The sequence below is a fragment of the Manis pentadactyla genome, chromosome X (genome assembly GCF_030020395.1).
Source record: "Manis pentadactyla isolate mManPen7 chromosome X, mManPen7.hap1, whole genome shotgun sequence".
Classification (NCBI taxonomy): Eukaryota; Metazoa; Chordata; class Mammalia; order Pholidota; family Manidae; genus Manis; species Manis pentadactyla.
In genome coordinates, this window is record NC_080038.1 from 3492215 (window position 1) to 3517602 (window position 25388).

At 48.4% G+C, this 25388-nt stretch overlaps 1 protein-coding gene across 3 annotated transcripts in view; it reads right to left on the minus strand.

Moving 5' to 3' along the window:
• The window catches only part of LOC130678809 (pseudouridine-5'-phosphatase-like), a 97827-nt gene that overhangs the window by 64437 nt on the left and 8002 nt on the right, over positions 1-25388 (minus strand). For 2 of the 3 annotated variants that reach the window (XM_057495307.1, XM_057495305.1), the window contains exon 2: positions 10704-10922. In XM_057495307.1, the coding sequence (XP_057351290.1) occupies positions 10704-10922 (219 nt within the window). The remainder of the gene's footprint in view (positions 1-10703; positions 10923-25388) is intronic. The other variant, XM_057495306.1, reaches the window with a different exon arrangement.

A 25388-nucleotide genomic window follows, 5' to 3' on the forward strand; every position in this document is an offset into this window, starting at 1 on the left:
ACAGGAGCTCTTTGCAGTATTTCTCTGGGATTCATTCCTTGCATGGAGACATCCGCCCACACCCTACGGCTAAGGCTTTATTAGCAGCGCTCCACCTAAACACGAAGGCCCGCGCTGAGGAGCTAGCCGTCCAAAGGAGACGAAGCCACTTACGGAAACGCGCACACCACGAAGAACCGTGCGGTGGGTGAAGAGCCTAGGGGTCTCTGAGTGAGACAGCAAGATGATGGCAGGTGTCACTGCGGACGGGCCATGGGGTCAGGGGATGACCACCACCAGGTGCCCACAAGCAGAAGAGACATCGAGGCTACCCTGGGCCCAGATACGCTGTGTGGGGACTCTGCCAGCCTAGACCTTCTCTGCGTGCATCGTGCTGACAGTGCTGGGCTGGGCTCCTCCTCCCCTGTCCCTCCCCACCCTCCCCTGTGCAAGGACTGGCAGGCCACCTCTCTCAGAAGGCGGCATTCCCAGTACCTGAAAGGCAGGGAGGCTAACAGTGCACTGGTACACATCAAAGGCATGCGACTGTGTGCTGGGTGGGCTGTTGACCAAGCCCAAACCCTTGGTGCCCCTGAACACGGCCTTCCTTGGCACAAGGGTCTTTGCGGATGTGGTTAAGGACGCTGGCAGTGAGAGCACGGCAGGTGTAGGCACACCTGAGACTGGTGTCCCAGTCCGTGCACGCTGTGGTAGCAGGCGGCCTACGAACGCAGAAGTGTACTTGTTACAGTTCTGAAGGCTCAGTCCCGATCAAGGCACTGGCAGACCCCATGTTTGTGGGGAGCCCTCTTTCTGACTCAGAGATGACCGACTTCTCGTTGTGTCCTCACGGGGCGGAAGGGGCGAGGGAGCTGTCTGCGTCTCTTGTATGAGGGCATGAATGCCACCAGGGGGTCCACGCTCATGACCGATCACATCCACAGCTCCCACCTCCAAAAACCAGCACACTGGGGGTTATATATGAATGTGGGGGAGACAAACATTTTCACCAGAGCACCCGGTGTCCTTATATGCCAAGAGGAGAGACAGAGGAGACATGTGACAATGGAAGCGGAGACAGGAAGGATGTGGCCACAAGCCCAGGCCGCCTGGAGCCCCAGAAGCTGACGGAGCAGGAAGGAGCCCCCCCTGGGGCCTCAGGACTGAGTGCAGCCCTGCTCACACCTTGATTTTGGACTTGTGGTCTCCAGACGGTGAGAGCATACATCTATGTGCGCTAAGCAACCAACTGTGCGGTCCTCTGTTACGGCAGCCCTGGGAAAGTCAACACAGGGCCCGAGCCAGCAGAGACGGCAGTGGAGACCAGGAACGGGGGCCTTGGTTCTGAAAAGAGCATCATTCGTGACTGTTAAAGAGAAAAATGTGCTGGCAACATTTCAGAACCTGTGAGTGACCACGGACAGAGCTCACCAAGGGGAAGAAGGCAGAGAAGGCGGGGAAAGGAGCAAACAGCCTGGGGGTTGCTGTGTGCATCAGTAGAAAGAGGCCCCGGGCATTGCGAGCTGCCATCAGACCCGGAGCCCTGGACCCCAGCAGGGCAGCATGGACAGGGCCTGAGGGCTGCTGGGCAGAGCTTCTCAGAGGGGTATCTGGATACCTCGCCTTCCTCAAAGGGGACCTTTGGCAATGCCTGGCTTTTCACTTCATTCCTGATTTCTAATCAGCACTTTGAACTGGAACTACCCCGGACGCTGTGCTCACAAGCCTGTGGGAGATGAAGGCGTATCGACTCCCACCATGAAGCCCTGCACCGTGGGAGGGGAACTCTTCACATGGGCTGTCATTGCCCTCAAGGAGCCTGTTCCCCAAGCCCCGTGCCTGGGAGCGAGGGCAGGATGCCCGGTCCTCTCCCTCACCGTCCCCACCCTCCCTCCGTCTGTGGACGCGCTCCTGTCTCGGAGAACTGCAGGATCTTGCTGGTTCCCTCAGGGGCCTCCGTGGGCAGCTGCTCCCCTCGCCTCTGATTCCCACTGCACCCTCCACACACCTGATCGTTCATATTTGAAGTCTCTCTGTTCAGCTTTTAAGCATAATAAATAGCCTGTTTTCTGCTCAGGGTGGGGTCGGCGTGGCATCTTGGATACACAAAGGGGGATGGAGTGCCCAAGGGTTCGGCTGTCTTGCATCCAAGATTTCAACCCTCACTTCTTGAGACCTCATCTTAAGATGCTTCTTCGAAATGCATGTCCAGCCCACCTGGATTTTTAAATGGAAAGTGCCAGAAGAGGGATATGACAGAAAGTTTGAATTGAAGGGTCCACAGAGAAAGTTTTGTGGGAGTGCAGCCACACCCATCCCTCTCCACATTTTCTGTGGCTTCTTTTTGCTAAGGATGCAGAGCTGAGCAGTTGTGACAAACAGCACACGGTTTATATAGCCGAAGGCACAGGAACAGTTTGCCAGTCTCTGCGGCACACCACCAGGTCTTGGGCAAGCACCAGAGGAAAGATGGAACATACAAAAGGCCGGGAAAAGTTGAGGCAAATTGTCGAGGGAAGGACGCCACCCAGGCTTCGGAATCTCACCGCTACCCCCACCCTCTCACCCCGGGGTGCTAATGATCAGTCATCACAGTTCACAGGAATCACTCCAGCAGCTGAAGTGAAGCTCAGACCACATTGGAAATTAACCTCCTAAGGAATCACCATTCTAGAAAAATGATTCACAAGCCCCAACGATTGTCTTCCAACATCCATTTAACTAAGTATTCTGTATTAATGTCCACATTATTAAAGCATGATTAGAGCAAGCTGTCAAAATAACGTTGAGAATTTAAGTATCTATAATAGTACATATTTTATATACTACATAATAAAAGGTCATCTACATATAGCATGCATGTTTATTAATGTGTAATGTTCAATTCCTGGGCTACATAGCTCAACTCTGTAATGGGGATGTTAGTGGGCCATATACTGGACAGTAATCATTGGCCTACCATTTCAATGCAACCTGAAAGGGGCAGAATTTTTTAATTTTCGAAAATTTTCTTCATCTCATGAAATGCAGTCCAAAGAAATCCCTAATAGACAATAATTACATACACAAAAAGTCAATCAGTCTGATATGCCAAGCTGTTTGAAATCTCTGCATAAGACAAGCAAAAATCAGTTATGGAAGTTCATACAAACCAGGTAATATCCGACTTGGAAGTTTCGAACTGTTCTCTGCAGTGGGCACTCAGAAATGCCCATTTCCGGTGCATTAGGTAAAGGGGACACTGGTCACATGTGACGCCCATACCCAGCCTCTCAGTTCACAAGGCCACTAGGTCTCAACACAGAAAAGCCCTTTGTTCTCACACGACAGCTGCTGGAGGTGGTGTGGGGGTTCCATGCGCAGCCCTGGGCCCGACCCCTCTTGGACAGCCAGCCTTCTCTTCTACCACACGTGACAAACCTTACCTTGGTCCTGAGTTCACCTGGAAAAGTCGGGACCTGCTTTGTTTTCAAAATTGAGTCTGTTGATTCGCGTTATACCACAACTTTGCCAGATTTTACTTAGATGTGCAGAATTTGCGGCACGGAACAGCCCCAGAGCATCCTGGGTGGCACAAGGACCTTAGTTAATCGAGCTGAGAGGCCTGCCCATTCCCCGTGCCCATCAGCGATGAGGGGCTCAGCTGACCTGTCGCTTCCAGAAGCGGACACGCTCGCCGATGTGGCTCCTCCACACTGTCTGTCGGACCGGGCCCTCCCCATTCGCCCACCCACCTCCTACCTGTCCACCTCAGTTCACCGCAAGCTCCGGCCCCCAACCACAAAGCTGCCCCTGCCCCCACAATAATTCCCTTAATTTTCCTTCATAGCCCTTCAGCAGCTCTTCCATGAATTTCTCTTTTTGACATGAACCCAATATGCACTGTGGATTTTCACTTGAATGGACATGCATGCCCTCTCAGTTTACACACCCCACTGAGAAAGGGACATTCCTCTACTGTCCCCCTCAGCTGCCACTCAGCACTAGATGCATTCAGGAATCAAGTGACACAAGAGGGGCGTTTCAGGCTAAGAAAATGAATGTCTTCTTGCTCAGTGAAAGAAAGCACGTTCATAAAGGGGGGAGGCTGTTGATAAATATGTTAACAGCCATTGGGGATGAAGGCTGTAAGAAAAATAAAGAACGAAGTGAGAGAAGAAAACCACCCACGCCGCGGAGCTGGAAACAGGCGTAACTACACGGGATAAGATAGTCTGGAAAGAAGGAAAAAATGGACTTGGGTAAAAATGGGACCAGGGCCCACAACACAGTGAGACATGAGCACTTCATGGCTGGGTTATGTCTTTCCAAGAAGCCGAGCAGAGATGGAGAAGAGTGGGGCTGACTCTGCAGTCCCCTTGAGGACTAGATCCTTGCTGGGGAGAAGTTCTCTCATGTGTTCTCCAGTCATGGCTGATCTTACAGCAGCCAGGAGGCGAGAGCTAGGACCAGGAGGATAGGAGGCCCAGAGGTGCAGGGTGCTGCCTGCACACCTGAGGGGCTGTGTGCCACGGGGCAGCCCCGGGTTGCCTGCAGTGCATGGACCACACGGCCTTGTCACACTCCTCTCACGGACTCAGATGCCCTGTCCTGGGCTTTCCCTTGGGGAATCCCACACCCTGTGAAACAGGTGCACAGGCAAAGAGCTAGGACCTCAGGTAAGCCTTGCAGAGGGTCCTGTACCATAAGACATGCTGACGTTGTTATTGGCCTTCTAAACCAAATCACTCTCATTAAATTATGCCAGCATACGTTATTTCTCTAATCTCGGGGAATCCACAAATGAAAGAAGTTGCTCAAAATGCGACGGCGGTAAGCGACATCTTTCATGGGTAATACTTCTGAAAGGTTTTCTTTTATCGCAAGTCAAGAATTTTCCTTACTTAAATCACATTTCAAGTTTTGATACCGCCCATACCTGTTAAAGCCCCAGAAGACTCACAGTGGATGAACCACTTATGTATTTTTTTCTCTGAAATATTTGTCACAATTTAAAAGATGCCTATATTCAGAAGATAATTATACCCTTGAGTAAGCCATAGTTTACATTTCTCTGTTAGGTCATGTAGACAATGCCTGCACAACTGCTGCTTGGATTTCCTGAGGACATTCATGGCCCATGCCTTCCTGGAAAAAGGCTTCCAAAACATTCAGCAATTAGACTGCCGATGTGAGGGTGATTTAGATGAGTTCCGTGGGCTGTTGCATGCCCCACGGGTCAGCCCTACCCTCCCTCTAGGTGGCTGGATGGGCCCAGGCAAGGACACGCACTCCCACCATAATCGGGGCCCGCTTCCCCAGGTGACGGGCCCAGGAAGGGAGAAGCCACCCATCACGTACAGGGGCCACTTCCCCAGGTGATGGGCCCAGGTAGGGACACGCCCCCATCACAATCAGGGCCCACTTCCTCTGGCAATCTGCCATCCATTCCTCCAATTTAACTTGCTAAATACCTGCATGGGCCACACCTTTCATCTTGAAAACATGAAAGAAGGAAGGATGCTGAATTAATAACATACCCTCTCTACCGGCAGCCTTCCTTTCTAATGAGCTCGAGGTGACTTCCACCACCTAAAATCACCTACCAGAACATTCCTTCAGAAAGAAAAAAGAAAGCCAAGGGTTACATTATCATCCGCAGTGTAATAAAGGGAACACAGCAGTAAGTGAACAAAGCAGACACCTAGATCTAGAAAGGGGACAGTGACAACATTTTCTGAATAGAGTCACCACACCCAGGATGCCAGGAGGTCACCTTTCCAGGGGAATTCAGGATTGGCTCAGATAAAAGAGGTGTCAGAGGAAGGAGTGCAGAATGAATGGAAAATAGGGAGCAAAGCAAGTCCTTTTGGGGTGGAAAATGACCTATTTTATTATTATTCTTGTGCCTGGCATATTATAGAACTGAAGCCCTATGAAAAAAGATGTTTTTGGATCAACAGGTTTACTCCAGTCAATCCTACAGTTTCCTTCTCAGTTTTCCTTCCATTTCAGGATTAAGTATAATCTCTAATCATTCTGTTACCCTAACCATCTCAGAAGGTCAAGGTGACTTCTGTCGCTGGTCAGACCCAGCTTCTCTGCCTCATTCAAGCTTCTCCTCTCCAGATTCCTGTCGCTGGTTGGACCAAGCTTCCCCGCCTCATTCAGGCTTCTCCTCTCCAGCACTACCTTGAGCTTTGTGCTCTGTGTCTGCCTGTGTTTAGCTCACCTCCCCATTGAGTGTGTGGTGTGGAAACGACCTCATGTTTTGAAAGACAGACTTTAGAATCGCTGGTAAGTGCTTGCACTCCTCTGTGAGGCTAGGAAAAGTTAAAATCAGTACACATAAAAAAATCTTATACACAAAAGCAATATTCATATAATTTTAAAAAAATAGCTCTTTTAGCACTCTCATCCAGAAGAGGTCAACAAGTGGCACCACTAGAAGAGGCACCCAGGTAGGTCCTGTAGGACTAAACTGTCTTTGAAAAACTGATTCCTGCCTCACTTGTTCGGTGGAAGTTTCTGGATTCAAGTATCATCTATGGTTATCTATGCTTAGCACCTGAGTCGACTGATACCTGGTCCCTGGGGGAGCCAAATGGGAAGGCTACATAGACTGGATCAAACAGGTTTCATAATAAAGACCTTAGCATTCCTGCCAAATCACCAGATGACCGAGATAAGACCTCATATTTTCTTGGAATTGCATTGGAACATATCTCAATTATATCTTAGAACAAAGGGAAAAAATTCTAGAAGGAAAACCACTTGAAAGGCCTTGCTGGATAAAGAAGAAAACAGGTACATACATATACAGTATGGGTGCTTTTGATGTTAAACAATGAAAGAGAATCCAGGTCAAATATTAACGGTATGGACCCATCCTTTGCTAGATGGGAAACAAGTGGAACAAGGGAAGATTCCCGAAGTGAAAGAGGACACATTAAGATCAATGCCACAAAATAAAAAGGATTAAGGACAATAATAGAAAAAGTGTATGCCAACAAACTGGGTAACCTAGGAGACATGGGCAAACTGCTAGAAACAAATGACCTACCAAGATCAAATCAAGAAATAGAAAGCTTGATCAGACCTAAAACTATTAATGAGATTGGATCAACAATCAGAAACCTCCCAATACAGAAAAACCCAATGCTGAATTCCACCAAACATTTAAAGAATTAACACCAATGTTCAATCTCTTTTAAAAAATTTTAGAAGAGGTTACACTCCCGAACTCATTCCGTGAGGTCAGCATTACCTTAATACCAAAGCCACAAAAAGATACTACAAGAAAATAAAACTAATCAATATCTCTGATGAATACTGATACAAAAACAGTCAACAAAACACTAGCAAACTGATTTCAGCAGCACATCAAGGATAACGCACCATGACTAAGTGGGATTTAGTCCTGGAATGCAAGGATAGTGCAACACGATAAACAATGTGATACAACGGATTAACAAAATGAACGGCAAAACCACACGATCGTCTTAATTTACGCAGGAAAAGCATTTGACAAAACTCAATATCCTCTCCTGATATAAACACTCAAACTAGGAATAGAGGAAAACTACCTCAGGATAGTAAGGCCCATCCATGAAAAGCCTACAGCTAACATCATACTCAGTACAAAATGGCTGAAAGTTTTCCCTTGGAGATCAGAAACAGGATAAAGACGCATTCCTTGTCAATTTCAGAAGTGCGGGACAGCAATTAAAGCAAGGAAAAAAGAATAGTGAGCATCCCCATTGGAAGGGAAGGTGGTGTTGCATCTGTCCACAAGTAACACGATCTCTTATGCAGAAAACCTAGCCATTACACACAGAATTATCAGAACTAATAAACAAATTCAGTAATACTGCAGATTACAAAAAGTCAACATGCAAAAATCAGTCACCCGTCTATATACTAACCATTAACAATCTGAAAGAAATGTAAAACAATGCCATTTGTAATAGCACCAAAAAAGGAATAAGCTTAACCAAGAAGCTGAAAGACTTATACAATGAAACTATAATCACTGTTGAAAGAAATTGAAGAGAAAAACACAAATAAATGGAAAAACACACTAAGTTCGTGGACTGCAAGATTTGGTAAATGTCTTTTTGTTAAATGTCTGTTTGTTAAATGTCTATATTACCTAGAGCAATATACAGAGTCAAAGCAATCCCTATCAAAATCTGAATGGCATTTTTTGCAGAAATATAGAAATCCATCCTAAGATTGTAGGGACTCTCTCAGGGAACCATGAATAGCCATAATAATATTGAAAAAGAACAAAGCTGGAGGTCTCACTTTTCCTGATTTCAAAATATATTACAAAGCTATAGTAATCAATGTCGTACTGGCATAAAGACACCCATACGGACAAATGGAACAGAAGAGAGGATGCAGTAATAAACCCTCACAGATATGGTGAAAAGATCTTCAACAGGGGCCCAAGAACATTCAATGGGGAAAGGACACTTTCGCCAACAAACTGTGTGTTGAGAAAACTGGATATCCACATGCAGGAGAATGAAGTCGGGCCTCTATGTTATGTCATATACAAAGATTAACCAGAAATGAATTAAAGACCTAAAACTATAAAGTTCTAGGAGGAAACAGGGAGAAAGCTTTATGAGATTGGATTTTATGATGGTATCTTCTGACACTCAAGAGCAAAAATAGCCAAATGGAACTGCGGCAAATGTTAGAAGTTCTGCACATCAAAGCACACAATCCACAGTGTGGGAAGGCAGCCTATGAAACAGGAAACCATGTATCTTTCAAGGGGTTTATATCCAGAATATATAAGGAACTCCTACAACTCTTCAACAGCAAAGTTAACCCTATTAAAATATGAGCAAAGGACTTGAATAGACATTTATCCAAAGACAGCATACAAATGGTCAACTGCATAGGGAAACGACGCTCCAGATCATTAATGATGAGCACAGTTCAAATAAAAACCACAGTGAGATATCACTTTACACACATTAGGAGGGCTACTATAAAAAAAAAAATACAGAAAATAACAAGTGGTGGAGAAAATGTGAAGAAATCGGAATGCTGTGGACTGTCAGTAGGAAAATAAAATGGTGCAGCCACTGTGGAAAAGTGTATAGGGATTCCTCAGAAAATTAAAATAGAATCACCATATAACCCAACTAATGCAACTGTGGATGCATAGTCAAAAGAATCGAAATCAGGAACCCGAGATGTCTGCATCCCCTACGTTTGTGGCCACATGACTCATGAATGCCGAGCAGCAGAAACCCAAGTGAGCCCTGACAGGTGAATGGATAAACTAATGCAGTCGTGCCCCACCATGGGGTACTAGTCAGTCTTACAAAGGGACAAAGTCCTGCCATGCAACAACCTGGATGCACCTTGTGGACCTGGTCACAAAAACACAAATGCCGTAGGATTCCACTTAGACAAGGTCCCTAGAGGAGTCAAATTTAAAGAGACTGAAAGTAGGTGGTGATCCCCAGGGGGTTGGGGATAAGGGGATGCGGAGTTAGTGTTTAATGGGGACAAAATTTCAGTTTCGCAATAAGGAAAGTTTTAGAGATGGATGGTGGGGATGGTTTCACAACATGAACAACACATTTAACACTACTGAAACTGTACACTAAAAAATGGGTAAGATGGTGAGTTTTAAGCTACGCAGTCCCGACACAATTTAAAAAATTAACATTTGTATGGATGCGCTCCATTTAAGGCTTGTCAGGATGGCTCTGTGTGCAAACAGAGCAGCAGACACGGAGTGCATATGGGGGTCATGTGTGTGTGTGTGTGTGTGTGTGGTCTGTGCGAACTAAGGGCAGCACACGTGGTTACTAAGTGACACAGGCACAGGTATGAGCACGGCCTTTACAGCAAATTCTCTAGTTCCAGGAAATATTCAATCTGCATCTTTGGGTCTATGTAGAGACATAAATAACACATGTCAGAAATGACTGTGATTCATATTAACGTTTTAAATCCAAAATTACTGCTGTAACTGCAAATTTTTCCTCCCCTCGCACCACGGATTCTAAAGACAGAGCATTCACCTTGCTTCCTGAAAGAATCTTAAAATAGGACTCCATTTTTAAGCATTTTTCTCCTGGCTCCATAATCTAGAACATTCTTGACCTTCTCAGTGTTAGCCAGGAACAGCCAGCAATTCAGTTCTGACCAATCTTCAGTCAACATGCCCCGAGGGAGAAAAGGCATCTTTCCTTTCAAAGGAAAACAAGTCATGAAAGGGGTAAAGGGCAGGCAGACAGGCTGAAACTGATCTATGCTTGTAACTTAAAAAAAAAAAAAAAATTAAGCTTCTCCGGGAAGATATAGCTGCTCGCTTATCATCACTGTGTTGAAGTCTGCCTAGTTAATATTAATCCTGCACCTGGTTTTGAAAAGGAGGCAAAGTAATGTATTAAACTCTGAAGCGCTCTGTCCCGAGTATCATTTTTACATAATATTGGCACAAACAAAACTGCAATGCTTTTGGACTTTGGGGACTCTGTGAAACGAATGCATTATTCTAAGAAGTCCTTAAAAAAAAAACAAGACTGAATCACAGCCCACAAGAGGGTCAGGCAATTCTGACAGAGGACCCTGGAGCCCCAAAGACGGAGTGTCTGAGAAGTCACAAGGCACACGGACCCGCTCAGCGTGCCTGGGGCTGGACGTGCCCAGGGATGTGCAGGAGCATGGGTGCCATGCCCGGACGCGGCCCGGACAGCGCGCGGGGACCGCACCTGGCATGAGCGCGGCTGTGGGGAACACGTCTCGCAGCATCCGCTCACTCTCCTCCAGCAGCTCCTCTTTGGCCATCGGGAGACGCAGGACGTCTATGACGATCTGTGCGGCCTCCAAAGCCTTTTTGCCCATGACAAGTGACTTGACTTCCCAGGTGTATTTCTTTTCATAGCGGTCACATATTTCCTGAAACACCACGGAATAGAGCCGTTCAGTATCTGCAGAGGCAAAGGTGAGAGAGAGATAGATCTTCAGCGTGCACGCTGCTGCGTTAATACAAGTCTGTATCGGATAAGCGTATACACACAGTGTAGGCCACCTTCAGGGAAGAGGCCTATGGGGACGGTGGAAATGAGCTAGGGTCCTCTGGACTGAACCATGCCCCGGACAGCCGGCTCTAAGTTGGCTGCAGTATCTTCAGAGCTGTGACCTCAAAGTTAACAACTGCGAGAGAAATGAAGTTTCTGTTATCATCAAATGGTCGTTTGCATAAACAGGTATGTATTTGAGTTCAAATATGCACTAGAAGCCATGAACTCCATCTGACACTACGAGGTGTCATTGCCCCGTAAGCCCAGGGTGCCTGAGTACAGCACCCAGGACCCACTGCTGTTGGGGACGTCCTCGCTGCCCCCTGCCAGCACCCCAGGCCCTGGTGCTGCTGGGACGCTCCTCGGGGACAGCGCACATGTCTGCACAGGCCTCCGCAGGGGACACAGTCCTTGCTTCCTCCTCACCCCACTCCACCCCTGGCCTCACAGCACTCCCAACAGGAAGCCACCCCGTCACACCAGCTGGTTGTTGCACAGCTCAGTTCTGACGGCGTCAGACCCCACAGGGGAAGGCAGGGCTTAGCCCTGCAGGAATGCCCCTCCCCTCCACTTCAACGCCAGCGTGAGTCCAGGCCGTCACAGGCAGCATAGCCACCTGACTCACCAGCTATGGCTGGAAGGCTCACATGACCCCCTCCTCGGGTTCAGTTAATTTGCTAGAATGGCTCACGGGACTCAGGAAAACGGTTCACTGTTTACCCACTTATCAAAAAAGGATGCAATAAAGGACACAAATGACCATCCACATGGAAGAGATGTGCTGGGCAAGGTGTGTGGGAAGGGGTGTGGGGCTCCCGTGCCCTTCTGGGGTGCACCACTCTCCTTGCACCTCCACATGCCCCCCCCCACCAGCCGCTCTTAGAACTGCAATACTGTTGGGGTTTTTATGGAGCCTTCCTCATGTAAACATAATCATCAACTATTTCCAGCCCTTGTCCGGAGAATGGGGGTAGGACTGAAAATTCCAATCCTGTCTTCCAATCATGGCCTGGTGTTCCTGCTGACCAGCCCCATCCAGGAGCAGACCGGAGGCCCCTTCATTAGGACCAAAGACCTCCCGTCACTTAGGAACTCCCACGGGGGTTAGGAGCTGGGTGCCAGGAACCAGGGGCAGAGGCCAATATGTGTATTTTCTCTCATTTCCCAAGGCTGCACCATTACGCTGAAAGGCCGGCCCGGGAGCCTGGGAGCTGAATTCCAGCTGGGCACGTCCTAGGGGCAAAGCCTCAGCCATCTCGGGCAACCTCGTGGCTTCCCTTGCACATAAACAGACACAAAGTGTACAAAGGTGCGAGTCACACGGAAAGAGCTGATACGCATACAGCAGATTCAGTGCAATCAGTAAACAGTGCTCTCCAGATTTGCATGTATGTTTTTATACATTCATAATTCATATATAAATAGTAATAATACTATTCCTAATGTAATACCAGTGTGAGGACTACACGTTCAGGAGCCATAGGTAACCTTCTCGGGACAGCATCTGATGCTCACCGGGGCCTCATTAAACGCCAGCTGTCATCGTCAGCCTTTCCGTCATGCTGTCCATGATGTGTCCATGGACCTCTGCAGAAAGACACCTTCACTGAAAATCCAAGCAACACCTATGTGACCTGCAAAAGGTGGCATTTACGGTGGAAAGCGGCATCTGCGAACTGAGGCAGGTCTACCACGGGTGAGCATTTCACGACCAGGTAAGCTGCACAGGGCTGGGGGCTTTCTGGGGACCTGGAGCCCAGGTGCCTTCAGGAAAGCAGGAAGCCTTTGTTGAGAGGTGGAATAGGGCCCTGGCTTCCCACTTGGCTGCAGAACAGACAGGCACTCGGCAATCCCAAGAGGCAAGGCCGTCTGGGTTCACAGGTGGCTTGCAAGGCAGAAAAGCAGATGCATTTGACAAAGTTCAGCTCCGAGGTGGTTAGGAGATCGACCGCCCTGTTCTAAGTGCCGTAGTAAGGTCCTCGTACGGGTCATGAAGCAACAGTAAAGGAACACATTGTACACCAAGTTCATAAAGTTTGGCACCGTAACAGTTCTTGGAAACTGCTGGGTTCTCAATGCCTTTGAAATGTCTTTCCTTCAGGGAGCTGGAAGAATACAATATCGGTGCCTAAATATGACTTCCTTCCATCTAAGATAATATTTGGGAGCTCCAGGGCCCAGGAAAGCCCATGTGCACAGAGGGAGCAGGGGGAGGGCTGTGCGTGGACATGCTGGACCCGAGGATTCAGCAGCCATTTGCATTTGTGTTCATATACATTTAGCGCGTACAGGCGCACATGCTTATCCTCAACTGCCTGGATCTATATGGAAGGTCTTCGAGGCACGGACCCATAGAGTTAAAGAGGCTTCAGTCTGAGACCCTGCTCCTCCCCAGAGGGACTCGGAGGGCTGCCTGGAGTACACAGCAGCGCCCCGAGTCTGCGGATGACAGGAGGCACGCAGCTGTCCCTTCACCTCCACAACTGGCGTGTCACTGTGCCGTTTCTCACAGACATAAAGGGATATCTGAGCAGTTCCCCATCTCCACGACCTCCCTTCCAAATCCACGACCCACAGGAAAGGCCAGTGCTACCTCCTAAAGGCGGTTTTCGTGTTTCCTATGTGTCACACTGTGTGGATCTTCACGTCCTTCCACATACAATGGGAACTGACAGACACCTTTCAATAGGTTTGATTACCGTAGCGCCCCAGACGTCTTCCCCAAGAGTGTCTGGGTCACAGAACATGTGCATTATACATTATAAAAATAGTAATAAGAAAATCTACATATAACTGGTTCTGCAGGTTTTGGAAAAGGGCTTCTGAACCCACACCGATAACCGCTTGCTACTTAAGGTCCAGCTGGCCCACTGGGACCAAAGCGACTGAATGCTTTTTTCAACATTTCACGTATCTTATAAATAGTCTTACTTTTTATTATTTCCAGATATAAAAAAAAGGGGGGGGAGTGTCTAAAGCCAGTGCTTTGTGTTCCAGGTATTTGGTTCCTTAAAGATAGAAAATATTTTCTCCCATGGAAGAGGCCCTCTGGACCGAAAAGAAAACTGTCCCAAGCCGGCAGAGAGGAAGCTCTGGTGGACCGCATGCTTCTCTCACCCGGACATGTACCAGTGCTGCTGAATGGGGCAAAACTACGTTATTTTAAGTGGGGAATGGCTTTAACAATGAAAACCGGGTGTATAGTATATTTGGACAAAAGCGGTGCTGTCCTTTTCGAAGCTGTTCTGATAGTATGTGGTAGGTAAAACTTTTGGTTGAAAAGATTTATTTTTGAACTTATTTTGTTCACCTAAGATACCCTTCCAGTGGTTTCCTTTACCCACTAGTACATAAGGGTGGTCCCTGCATCAGCACCATCAAGAATGCAAATTCTCAGGCCCACTTGTACCTGCAAAGGGTGGTCCCTGGATCAGAAGCATCAAGAATGCAAATTCTCAGCCCCCACCCCTTATCTGCAAGAGGCCAGCAGGTCCTTTTTAGGAAGCGTCCCCAGGGCATTCGGGTGTGGGCTGAAGAGGAGAACCATGGATCTCACGTTTTTGTTGAGCCCTGTGCTGCACAAAGTCAAGTGGTTTTAAACACGGATGCATGACAACCAAGAAGAGCTAAATTTCAACAACTGCACACAGAGATTTATTTATTCAGTAGAAATCATAGAAAAAAAATGTGTGATGTGAATCTCGGTATTTACGCTTTCCGCCACGCTGCATCCTGTCACTAAACTTTCACTTCTTCCTGTTTCTCTCCCTCACCCCATATCGGATTTGTTAGTCTGTCTGTAGTGAAACAAGATCCTTCAAGTAAGAAATCTTGAATGCGCCCTGGCACAGGCCTGGCATCAGGACACCTCCTTTGAAAAGACACCCGATATGCCATAGTTTCTTTTGAGGAATAAATACACAGCTTAAGGGAACATGCTATATTGAAAGGATGACGTTAACTGGTTCATCTTTCTTGTGAAAGGATCAGCCAGTGACCAATGACTTAGTCGATCCTGACTATGCAGTGAAGTTCAACCATTGTGGAAACCAATATGAAGTTCCTCAAAAAACTAAAAATAGAAATACAATTTGACCCAGGAATCCCACTCTTTGGAATTTACCCAAAGAATACAACTTGTCAGATTCAAAAAGACATATTCACCCGTATGTTTATCACAGCGCTTTTTACAATAGACAAAATATGGAAGCAACCTAAGTGTCCATCAGTAGATGAATGGATAAAGAAGAGGTGGTACATATACACAATGGAATATTATTCAGCCATAAGAAAGAAACAAATCCTACTATTTGCAACATGGATGGAGCTGGAGGGTATTATGGTCAGTGAAATAAGACAGGTGGAGAAAGACAACTGCCAAATGATTTCCCTCGTTTGTGGAGTATAACAAAGCAAAAATGAAGGAACAAAATAGTAGGAGACTCACAGACTCCAAGAAGGGACTAGTGGTCACCAAAGGGGAGGGGTGTGGGAGGGCAGGTGGGGAGGGAGGGAGAAGGGGATTGAGGGGTATTATGATTGGCACACATGGTGTGTGTGGGGGGGATCATGGGTAAGACAGTGTAGCACAGAGAAGGGAAATAGGGACTCTGTGGCATCTTGCTACACTGATGGACAGTGACTGCATTGGGGTATGGGGGGGTGGCTCAATAATGTGGGTGAATAATGTAGTAACCACATTGTTTTTCATGTGAAACCTTCATAAGAGTGTCTATCAATAATACCTTAAGAAAAGAAAACACCAACATGTACATCAGCATCTTTTCCTCAGCAGAAGACCTAGTGCAACGTCACCCCCAGCTAGCCCAGTGCCATCCCAGAAACGTCCTCTTTGGAAGCAGAAGTCAGGCCGAGGGATGTCAGGAGGCGCACATGACTCCTAGCAGTAGGGGGAGGAGGGAGAGAGCCAGCTGAGGAGAAGCTCAAGGCAGGGGGTGCACCCGTTCTCCAGCGCACGCTGCAGGTTCTCACCCGGTGAGGGCCCTCTGGGGCCTCCCCCATCCGTGAACATACTCCACGCTTTGCCCACACGGGCAGGGAACGTGTATACGCTGCTGTAGCTATTTAACCTTTACAAAGGGGCGACATTTGTAAAGAAGGGCATCCTTGTGTTTAGGAATGTAAAAGACTGACGTGAATAATTAACAAGAAAGAAAGAAATTGTATGAGTCCCAGTACTATTTGCTTCAAACTAGAAGCTTTCTTGGTCTCATAGGGTTAGAGAAAAGTAGTTAAGTATTTGATCTATTGTTTCCTGTGTGGCTGGAAGCTATCTGTTTTGAACTGTTCATAAGTAATAATATATGTGATGGCTTAAAATAAAGCTCCGCAATGATAATTTAATTGAATGACCATTTGTAAAGTAACCTCTCTGATTGCCATTCAGCACGATTCACTGGCATTATCAATGACTCCATTTAGTAAGTAGGGGTTTGTTTCACAATATCTTTTTTCTGAACATCCATATTAAAGTTTAACAGATCTTTTTAAAAATGAACTTGTTCAAAAAATGTGGCTGGATCAAATATGGATGTATGGAAATAGAGTGTATCTTGTGAAAAAAAAAAAATGAGCATCGTTCCTTAGCATCATAAACCTAAAGGTAAAACCAAAACTATAAAACTTTGAAAGAAGACAAAGAACATCTTGGGAATCCTGGGCTACATGAAGTTTTCATAAAACACCAAAAGCCAGAGCCATAGTTGAACATGAGGGTAAAGGGGCTTTCATCAGAATCAGAAGACACCAGAAAGAAAAGAAAAGGCAAGCCACAGGCTGAGAAATATTCACAATACACACACACACACAAACTTGTACCTAAAATATATAAAAACTGAACTTACAGATGAAACAACAAGAAATGGACAGAGTAACAGCCCCCAAAGATGCCCAAGGCTCCCCACCCACCCACCCAGGAACCTGTGAATATCTCATTGAGAAAAATGGACTGTGTAGGTGTGTTAAGTTAAGAATTTTGAGACAGCGGACGACGAGCTGGATGGGCCCCAGCAACTTGTGCGTTCACAAGCCCTGGGGCAGAGTCGGATGCCTGCTCAAGGGTGACAACCACCGCAGCCCCCACGGCTGTTTGATGGCACACATTACTTATGAGCCTGTAACTGCGAAGTTAGTTAACAGTCAGTCACTGCTGGGCACGCCCATGGCCGGGCACCACGGAAGTCGGCCACAGCCCTCCCTGGGGTGTCCCAGGAGCACCTGCACCCAACTCCCAGCTGGGCAGCCTGGGGCTTGCAGGCCACTGTCCAAGACCACCCGAAGGCAGAGGAGACCCCCTGCTCTTGTCTGACTTCCTGACCCCTGCTCTCAGTCCCTGTGCAAACCTGCCTCTCTGGGGAGCGACTCATGTTGACCAGTAGCTAGACTGCACCCCGGCTGGGGATTTTCATCTCGACCCAGCAGGTCCTTACTTTGCAAACCTGGACTCCAGGTTCTGAATTTGTCCCTGTTTCATTCCATGTCACCAGGAAGACTAATCTAGAAGCTCAAAGCAGCAACACCTCGCTCCCATATTCCCAGAGTTTGAAGAAAACTGAGCCGAGGGAATTAAGCAGAATGACTGCTGGGGTCCTGGGTGACAAGTGAGCTGTCTGAGCTCCCCAAGGGTAAGGCTGCTCCAAGGTCTCTCTCAAGACCTGGAGCAGAATCTACCCTACCAGGGCACGGAGCTCCCCATGAGGTCACGGAGTCTTACAGGGCCCTGCAGCTCAGGGACATGAACCTCTTCCTTTTGCACACAGACTCTGTCCCCGAAGAGGTGTGCTCTCCCTCCACCCACGTCACTCCTACACCACACCCTCCTGCGCTCAGCCCTCTGCCTCCCCACCTTGTGGCATAAATACAGGCCACAGCGCCAGGCAAAACCTAAGGGGGCCCATCAGTGAAGCAGCACACAGGAGACACCAATTCCCCTCTTAATGGCAGTCCTTTGAGAACCGGATCTCAAAGGTTTAGAATCTGAGAACCACAAACAACAGCCTCTTTCTGGGCCAGCACATCAGGGAGGAGGCGGAGTTCACGTGCGTTAGCTTGTCTAGGCAACAGTGGGTCACGCCGGCTCCTGTTGGGGCTGTCCGTCCCCCACGAGGGCTCTTTAAACATCTCTCTGCACCTTGAGGCTCGGGCAAGCTTGTCACAATTATTTACCGCCTTCCGTCTTGGTGCAAAGGCTGGGAGGGCAGCACTGTGGGCAGAGGTGAACGGTTTCACCAGCTGGTTCTTCCGTGTGAGAAGCTGTCTTATCCCCAAAGCCGGGGTCTTGGGGGTGCGCGGTGGAAGGAGGGGGGTGTGACGGTGGAGAGCCACACAGGTTTGGATTTCCATGCCAGCACTGCCACTGCCTAAAGGGACCACCCTGTCAAAGGGAAGGCGCCCTGAGCATCAGTTTCTACCACGGTGCAACGGGGAGCCCGCGCCCCGTCACCTAAGATGGCCTGGGGATGAAATATGTCGTCACACAGAAACCGTGCAGACAGAAGATGGGCTCAGCACACACCGCTTCACAGGAGGGGAAGCCGAAAATAAGCGGAGGGTAAGACGCTGCTTCTCCCATGAGGGTCTCAAAAGGGGGGCGTGAAGATACAAGGAGGACCCCTTGGCCCGGCCTCGCGGGTAGGAAGGCACGCCCCATGGTTTTGAGCCTCCGTCCCCAGTCCCGTCCTGCCCGGGGCACAGGGCGCCACGTACTCCACGGTGCTTCCTTAGGGAGTCACCCCTCCACTCCCACACCATCCTGGCTAAAGGGAGGTTCTGCTCCTCTTTTACGTTTAATTACCGGGAAGGTGGGCTGGAACGGACTACTGAACAGGAGAGTGAGGTCGCCTGGCTCCAGGGAAGACGGCCGGCCCCACCCACGGAAACACTGAGCGCCGTCCGACAGAGACAACCTGCAGGTAGGCAACCCACCTGCGACCCGGGAGGCAGGCGCCTGGCAGAGGCTGGGGCTGGCGACAGGACGGGGCTGTCTCTCCGGATGCTGCATGACATGTGACGGCAGCAGGCGGGCAGAGTGTGAATTTGTACCTGCAAGACAGCTACGGGACCTTTCAATTAGCTGTACGAAGGACAGGGAGCCTTAAATCCTACAGAGAGTAATGCTTTTACCTTCGTTTGCACAAGAAGCTGATACACAGAATAAAGAGCCCAGATGTACAGGGAGTAATCGCACTACATGCTACACGCGTATTGGTCTGTCGTTAAGACCACACTTTTAGTAGGTCCCATGGGGAAAAAAGGCTATTCACGTTAGTTTCCTATTCCAGATATTGACAGACCCTGGCGTTTCCTGAGTCCTTCCTGCCCACGCTTACTTCGTGGACTTTTCCAAGCACAATCTTAGAAGGTGTAGATGGCGATGAAAGACCGCTTTCCTATTGCCTGTAAGGAAGGTGCGGGGCTTTTATGGGATGGTATTTATCTCCTCACATTTTGGATCTGGCTCTATCAACAAGAGCCATCCTGCTACAGCTTCGCTGTCAGGTCACCCCCTCCCCTAGAAAATGCCACCGGGTATGTGGGCACAGCTCAGGGAGACAGCAGAGGGCGCCTCCCTGCCACTGGGGATGCTGGGCATGACTTACAGAGACTGCTGATGGGCCTGGACTCGGATTCTGATCAGCCACTTGGAAACCAATGCGTACTTCGAGGTGACTGCGTAAGAGCGCACGGAAAGAGCGCGCCGTCCCCACTCACTGGGCGGCCCGTGTGCACAGCGCTTGGGAATCAGGGTGGACCCTCGCTGGGACTTTCTCCAAGAGTCCTACGGTTGAGACTATTACTAGGGTCACGTTGTGCTTTTTGTATGTACTTCTCTTTGCAACATTGCTTTCAATATTTGAAAAAAGTTTACTACCATAACAAAAACAGTTCTAACCGGAAGGTGGGAGCTAACGCCGTGATTATCATAGATGTTTATTTTTTTGTTTTGCAAGGTTTGGGAACATTTAAAAATGTGATACCTTTTACCAATAACATTTGTTTTTTGGTTCATGATCCAAGGACAAATGCAAAAATTTCCTGGGCCATCTTTCTGCATCAGGCTAAATGGCTTTAAAATGAGATGAAGAAATAATGATTTAACTTATACCTTAAAGTGATGCTTCACAAATGGGGGAGAAATTATGTCCACCGAGAAACATAAAACATGAATGTGTTTTTAGTTTATACATTTTTTTTCTCCTATCTGACTAGAAAGACAACTGTATAAAACAGTAATTTTAACTCTGTTGACATGCACATAAGGAATAAGATGTAATCTTTCTGACAATAATAGGACAGGTGGAGGGTGAGAATGAAGCTACATAGGGGCAAAGTTTTTGTGTACTTTTTGAATCAAGTTGGTATTCATGCAAATAGGATGACTGTAACTTGTTCATTGTAATCCTCAGAGAAACACAAAGAAAATAACTAAATATAAATCAAAAGAAATGACAAGAGAATTAAAGTGGTGCACTAGAAAATATCTAGTTAATGCAAAAGAAGGCAGTAATAGAGGAATAAAGGGGTAAGAAAAAACAAAAAACAACAAAATGCTGAACAGACATCCTATGCTATCGACAGTGGCATTATATGTAAATGGTTAAAAACCCAAGCGAAAGGTAGAGGCTGGCAGAATAGATTGAAAAAAGAAAAAGAACATGGTCCAACTTATATATTGTCTAAATGACATACTTTAGATTAAAAGGTGCAAAAAGGCTGAAAGTGAGAAGATGGAAAAGATGTCCAGTGCAAACAGGAATGAGCCCAGAGCAGACCGGCCGTATCACGCAAGACACACTCAAGACAAGCATCTTCACCAGAAACAAAACAAATGATTTCAGTAGAGACATTCTATAATAATAAAAAGGTCATCCATCAAGATGCAACTAGCATAAACAGGTATGAGCTAACAACAGAGCCCCACAATGCATGAAACAAATCGATCACACTGAGGGGAGAAACAGATGGGGGCTTTGATAAAACGCTTCCAGTCACGGGGAGAATATAACCAGGCGAAAAATTAACGAGGAAATACAAGACTTGCTTTAAAACCCTGAACTAGTTGAACCACCATACACCAGCAGGCCCGACAGACATCTGTGGGCCCCCCACCCAACCATAACAAAAGAAACTTCTTCTCAAGCACACAGGGTGCGTACTGCTGGGCCTTAAAACAGGCCTCCCCATAAGGTGACATCATGCCAACTATTTCCCCCATCAACAGAGGAATGAAGTGAGACGTCAGAGGCAGAAGAAAACTTGGGAAATTCACCAACATCTGGAACTTAAACCACGCACGCCTATACAGTCAACAGTCACGAAGAAATACCAGAAACTAGAAGATACTTCGGGATGTCTGAAAATGCACACACAACATACCAAAGTCTATGGGATGCTAGGGAAGCAGAGCTGAGGAGCACGTTTATGGCTGCAAATACCTGTATTACTAAAGAATGCTCAGGGTCACAAAACATGATGGGCTGGAAGATGAGAAAGGAGGCCAAGGGCCAAGGAGTGCTGGCAGCCCCTGGTTGCTCGAATAGGTATGGAAATGGACTCTCTGTGAAGAGCCTGCAGAAGGAACACACCCCTGCCAACCCGCCAACTTTGGTCCGGTGAGACCGATGTAGGATTTCTGGCTTCCAGAATTTCAACGTGATACATTTGCGTTACCTTAAGTTTGCAGTAACTGGCTGCCAGAGCAAACAGACAACTAATACAATGAGAAACTCTCTCAGCCATCCATTTCTCTTTCTCTCTGATTGCAATGGCTTCTGTACAAGGACTCTGAAACAGATCAAAAGCACAACCTAAGGTTAAACCATCTTCACATCTCACTCCCAAGCGCCCTAACAAGCAGAGGTCAAGGGCAGCTGCAGAGAGCTGCAGGAGGGCGTGTGGCCACTTCCCTGAGGCCACCTGCGTGGCGGCCACGCCACAATCACACAAGCATGAATCTTTCTAATCACTGGGTTTGTCTGTCTTTTTCTTTCCATTTCTTGTGGACACGTCACAGCCCTGCCATTTAGTAAGAAAGAGACGATCACAGGGTTCTGAACGGACGTGCTCTTTCCCATCTTCCAGACAGCTGAGCCCTGTTCAGAGCTGGTTACCCTGGACCCCAGGCTTTCTGGGTTCATGCTGAATCCACATGTTCTTATGTCTTCTGAAAATGTGAAGTTACTAAAGAATGCTCGGCCATTCTTTACCAGCCCTCAGCCTCCACAAGATGCACAATGGTTCTAAAGACATTCTTCCCCAGCAGCCATCGGCTTCCATCCCTCCCCAGGGTCTGCCTTTAAGGGGCCGCCTGCTTGCCTTCTGTTTCTGTCCTCGCTATAGGTTCCAGGGAATCCCCGACTGACAGTCCCTTGGAGTAGATCCCCAGCCGTGTAGGCATTCGTATGGAGACGATGCCAGAAAATAGTTTTAATCAGGGCAATCAAATCGTCATGAAGTCCAGGAAACACACTGAGATGAAAACAGTGATAAATGGTACAAAATGCTCCTCCTTTAAGAAGCAAAGGACAAATGTCGTGTAACTGGGGTGTTCTTTATTCAATGATTTTGTGTGTGTGTGAGTCTGTGTAGGAATGTCAGAGAGCTCTATGGCGAAAGGTGACAGGAGTGAGAGAGGTGAAACTTGCCCTGTCATCTTGATGGCTCCCACTCAGCGCCCAGCCTGGACACTCACAGTCCACATTCCTGGCTGCGATTTGCAGAAATCTTTAAGTGCTGGTCCGGACCACTTGATCCCTTCACGGTAGCAAAATTCTAAATCTCTGGGTGCAACAGTCCTCTTGGGTTGCCGTAACCAAGTACACAGACTGGCGGCTTAAGCCACCGAAATTTACTTCCTCACAGTCTGCAGGCTGGTAGGCTAAGTGCCAGGGGTCAGCAGAAATGACACATTTAAGGGACGGGTATGTTTCTGAAACTCTAACATCACCAGTTGGTAAATTTTTAAAGCTGGAATGTACAGTAGCCCTCACAGAACCCAAGACGTGCCCTCAGTAGTGCTAAGCTCCTACGATAAACTCACCACCTGTGTGCGTGCCAGCCGTATGATGAGAGCTGTGTGACAGGCGTCAGCCATACAAGTCAGGGCTGCACCTTACTGGCCACAAGGCAGAGAAGGGCTCCCCTGGAGCAGAAGTGTGCTCCTGGCACTCCACGCTGGTGCCCAGAATGGGGTTCCCCATCATCAGTAAGAGGTGGGCGTGGACACTGGGAAATCAGACAGCTCTGCCGGTGTGCGGAGGGTTTTCTGCACCTGGGTCTGGGTATCTAGTTTCTATTTACAGCATGGCTATCTGGGGAAACACGTTCCACTTTTCCAAGTTCTGCACACACCTTAACTATGTTAGGCCCTTTGTTTACAGCCCAGTGTCGATGGCGGTGAATGGTGACAAGACCAAATTCAGATGGCCGCTGCGTGAAAGCACAGGGCCCAAGGTGGGCATTCCGGGAACACACGAGGCTACGCATGTGCTACATGGCAAGTTCCTGGCCCAGCCACGCTGTCTCTTTTCTGTAACTGCAGTTGTTTACTAAGCGTGCACTTAAGTGCAGCCGCCCTCTGAGTTCCTGCGGGTGAAACAACACGTTGAACACTGTCCTCACCCGGGAAGACAGGACAGAGACTTTAGCCTTTGGCAGTTCTGCGTACCACTGCTCCGACATAATTAGAGAAAGCCAGTCCATGCAAAAGATGTTCTAGGATGTAATTAGTAATGCCCCAACATCTCATTAAGGACAGTTAACAACCCCTGGAGATCACAGGGCGCATACCACACCGTATCCCCAGTTCTCTTCACGTGTTTCTGTTTTCACACTGCCTCCACTGTATGGAAAACGGGGCGTGCAGCACACAGGGCTCAGCCTCGCCCTGCCACGGAAGGACTACCCTTCCCTCCAACCTGCAGGGGTGCACTCATCTGCGTTGCTCCGCTGACAGGCGCTCCACGTCCGGGCATGGCTCTGAGTGCTGACAGCGAACAGCCCACAGACCCACCTACAGCGGAACCTTCCAGGAGAACACGGTCTGGAAGCCAGAGCTGTGCTCACGGACTTTTCTCCCAGCCCCAGAGGGTGGGGCTGAGCTCTTCTGCGCCGTCAGAGGGCTGCGAGGGCTCAGCCCGCCCCAGGCCCTGGGAAAGGGAGGCAAAAACCGCCACGAGGAACGGCGGCCCCTCTGGGAAGCACCGCTTAGTTATGATCTCCTCGTATCAACAGCCTGGACTTCTCCTTTGGAATACGAGGTCCTCCCTTCTTCAAGGACTCAGACCCTTTCAAGGGAATCAAAGGAACACAGACTTTGGAAGCCGCACAGAGTGACACATCCTCAAAGACTGACCCCAGAATGGCAGGCTCTGACACACAGGTCAAGACAGAACCAGAGGATGCAGGGACCTCAGACCCATGAAGCGCTCTGATGGCTCCCTCTGCACTGGGGTAGCCCGCTTCCCTCCTGGCTTCCAACTTGTTCTTTTGCTATTTCCATGCAAAATAAAACAAAACATACAACAAAATACGGTGGGCATAGGTTAGTATAGATTTCCAGCTCCGTCCTTCCTAGCGCACCTACCTACCTGTGCACTGTCTGTGGGAAGTCGGACCTCAAACATAAATTGAAAACGTCTACGATGGGTATGGCCGCTGCAAAGATGGGTCTCGACTGACGGCTACCTGTTTCCATCTCCTTTGGGACGGCACGGGGGTTTTGCTGTCTTGAGTGGGAAAGCACGGGAGGTTCATCCATGACGTCCCCCTAAGGGCTGCCCAGGCTTTCAGGGAACTGCACCTCCCCACGTTCTCACGCCCGCAACAGATGGCATCACTTCTATGAGGGCTTACCGACCCCTCTGGTCTCTACTTCAGAACAAGGTGGCGCTGTTCACCTGAGTCTGACAGGCTCCTTGCCATGTCTTTCTCCCTCACCCGCACCCAAGCCAGCTGCCAACCAACGGGCTCTGGACCAGGCCTCTCCACCTCCGCTCACACCAACCGTGTCCTTGCGTGGGATGCACCCACGTGCTGCCCTCCTGGACCCTGTGTAGGGACCTTATTTGGAAACAGGCTCTTTGAGGCTGCGATCCAGCAGAGGATCTGCAGATGCCATCACCCTGAATCACATGGCTGGGTCCTAAGTCCAGTGACAGGTGTCACATGGGAGAGGTCACGGCAAGACGGAGCAGAGACTGAAGGGTCCAGGCCACAAGCTCAGGGACGCCTGGGAGCTGGAAGCAGCAGGAAGGACCCTCCCCTGGGAGTGTGGCCCTGTTGACACCTTGATTTTGGACTGCTGGCCTGAATACCCTGAGGAAATGAATTTATATTGCTTTCAGCCACCAGATC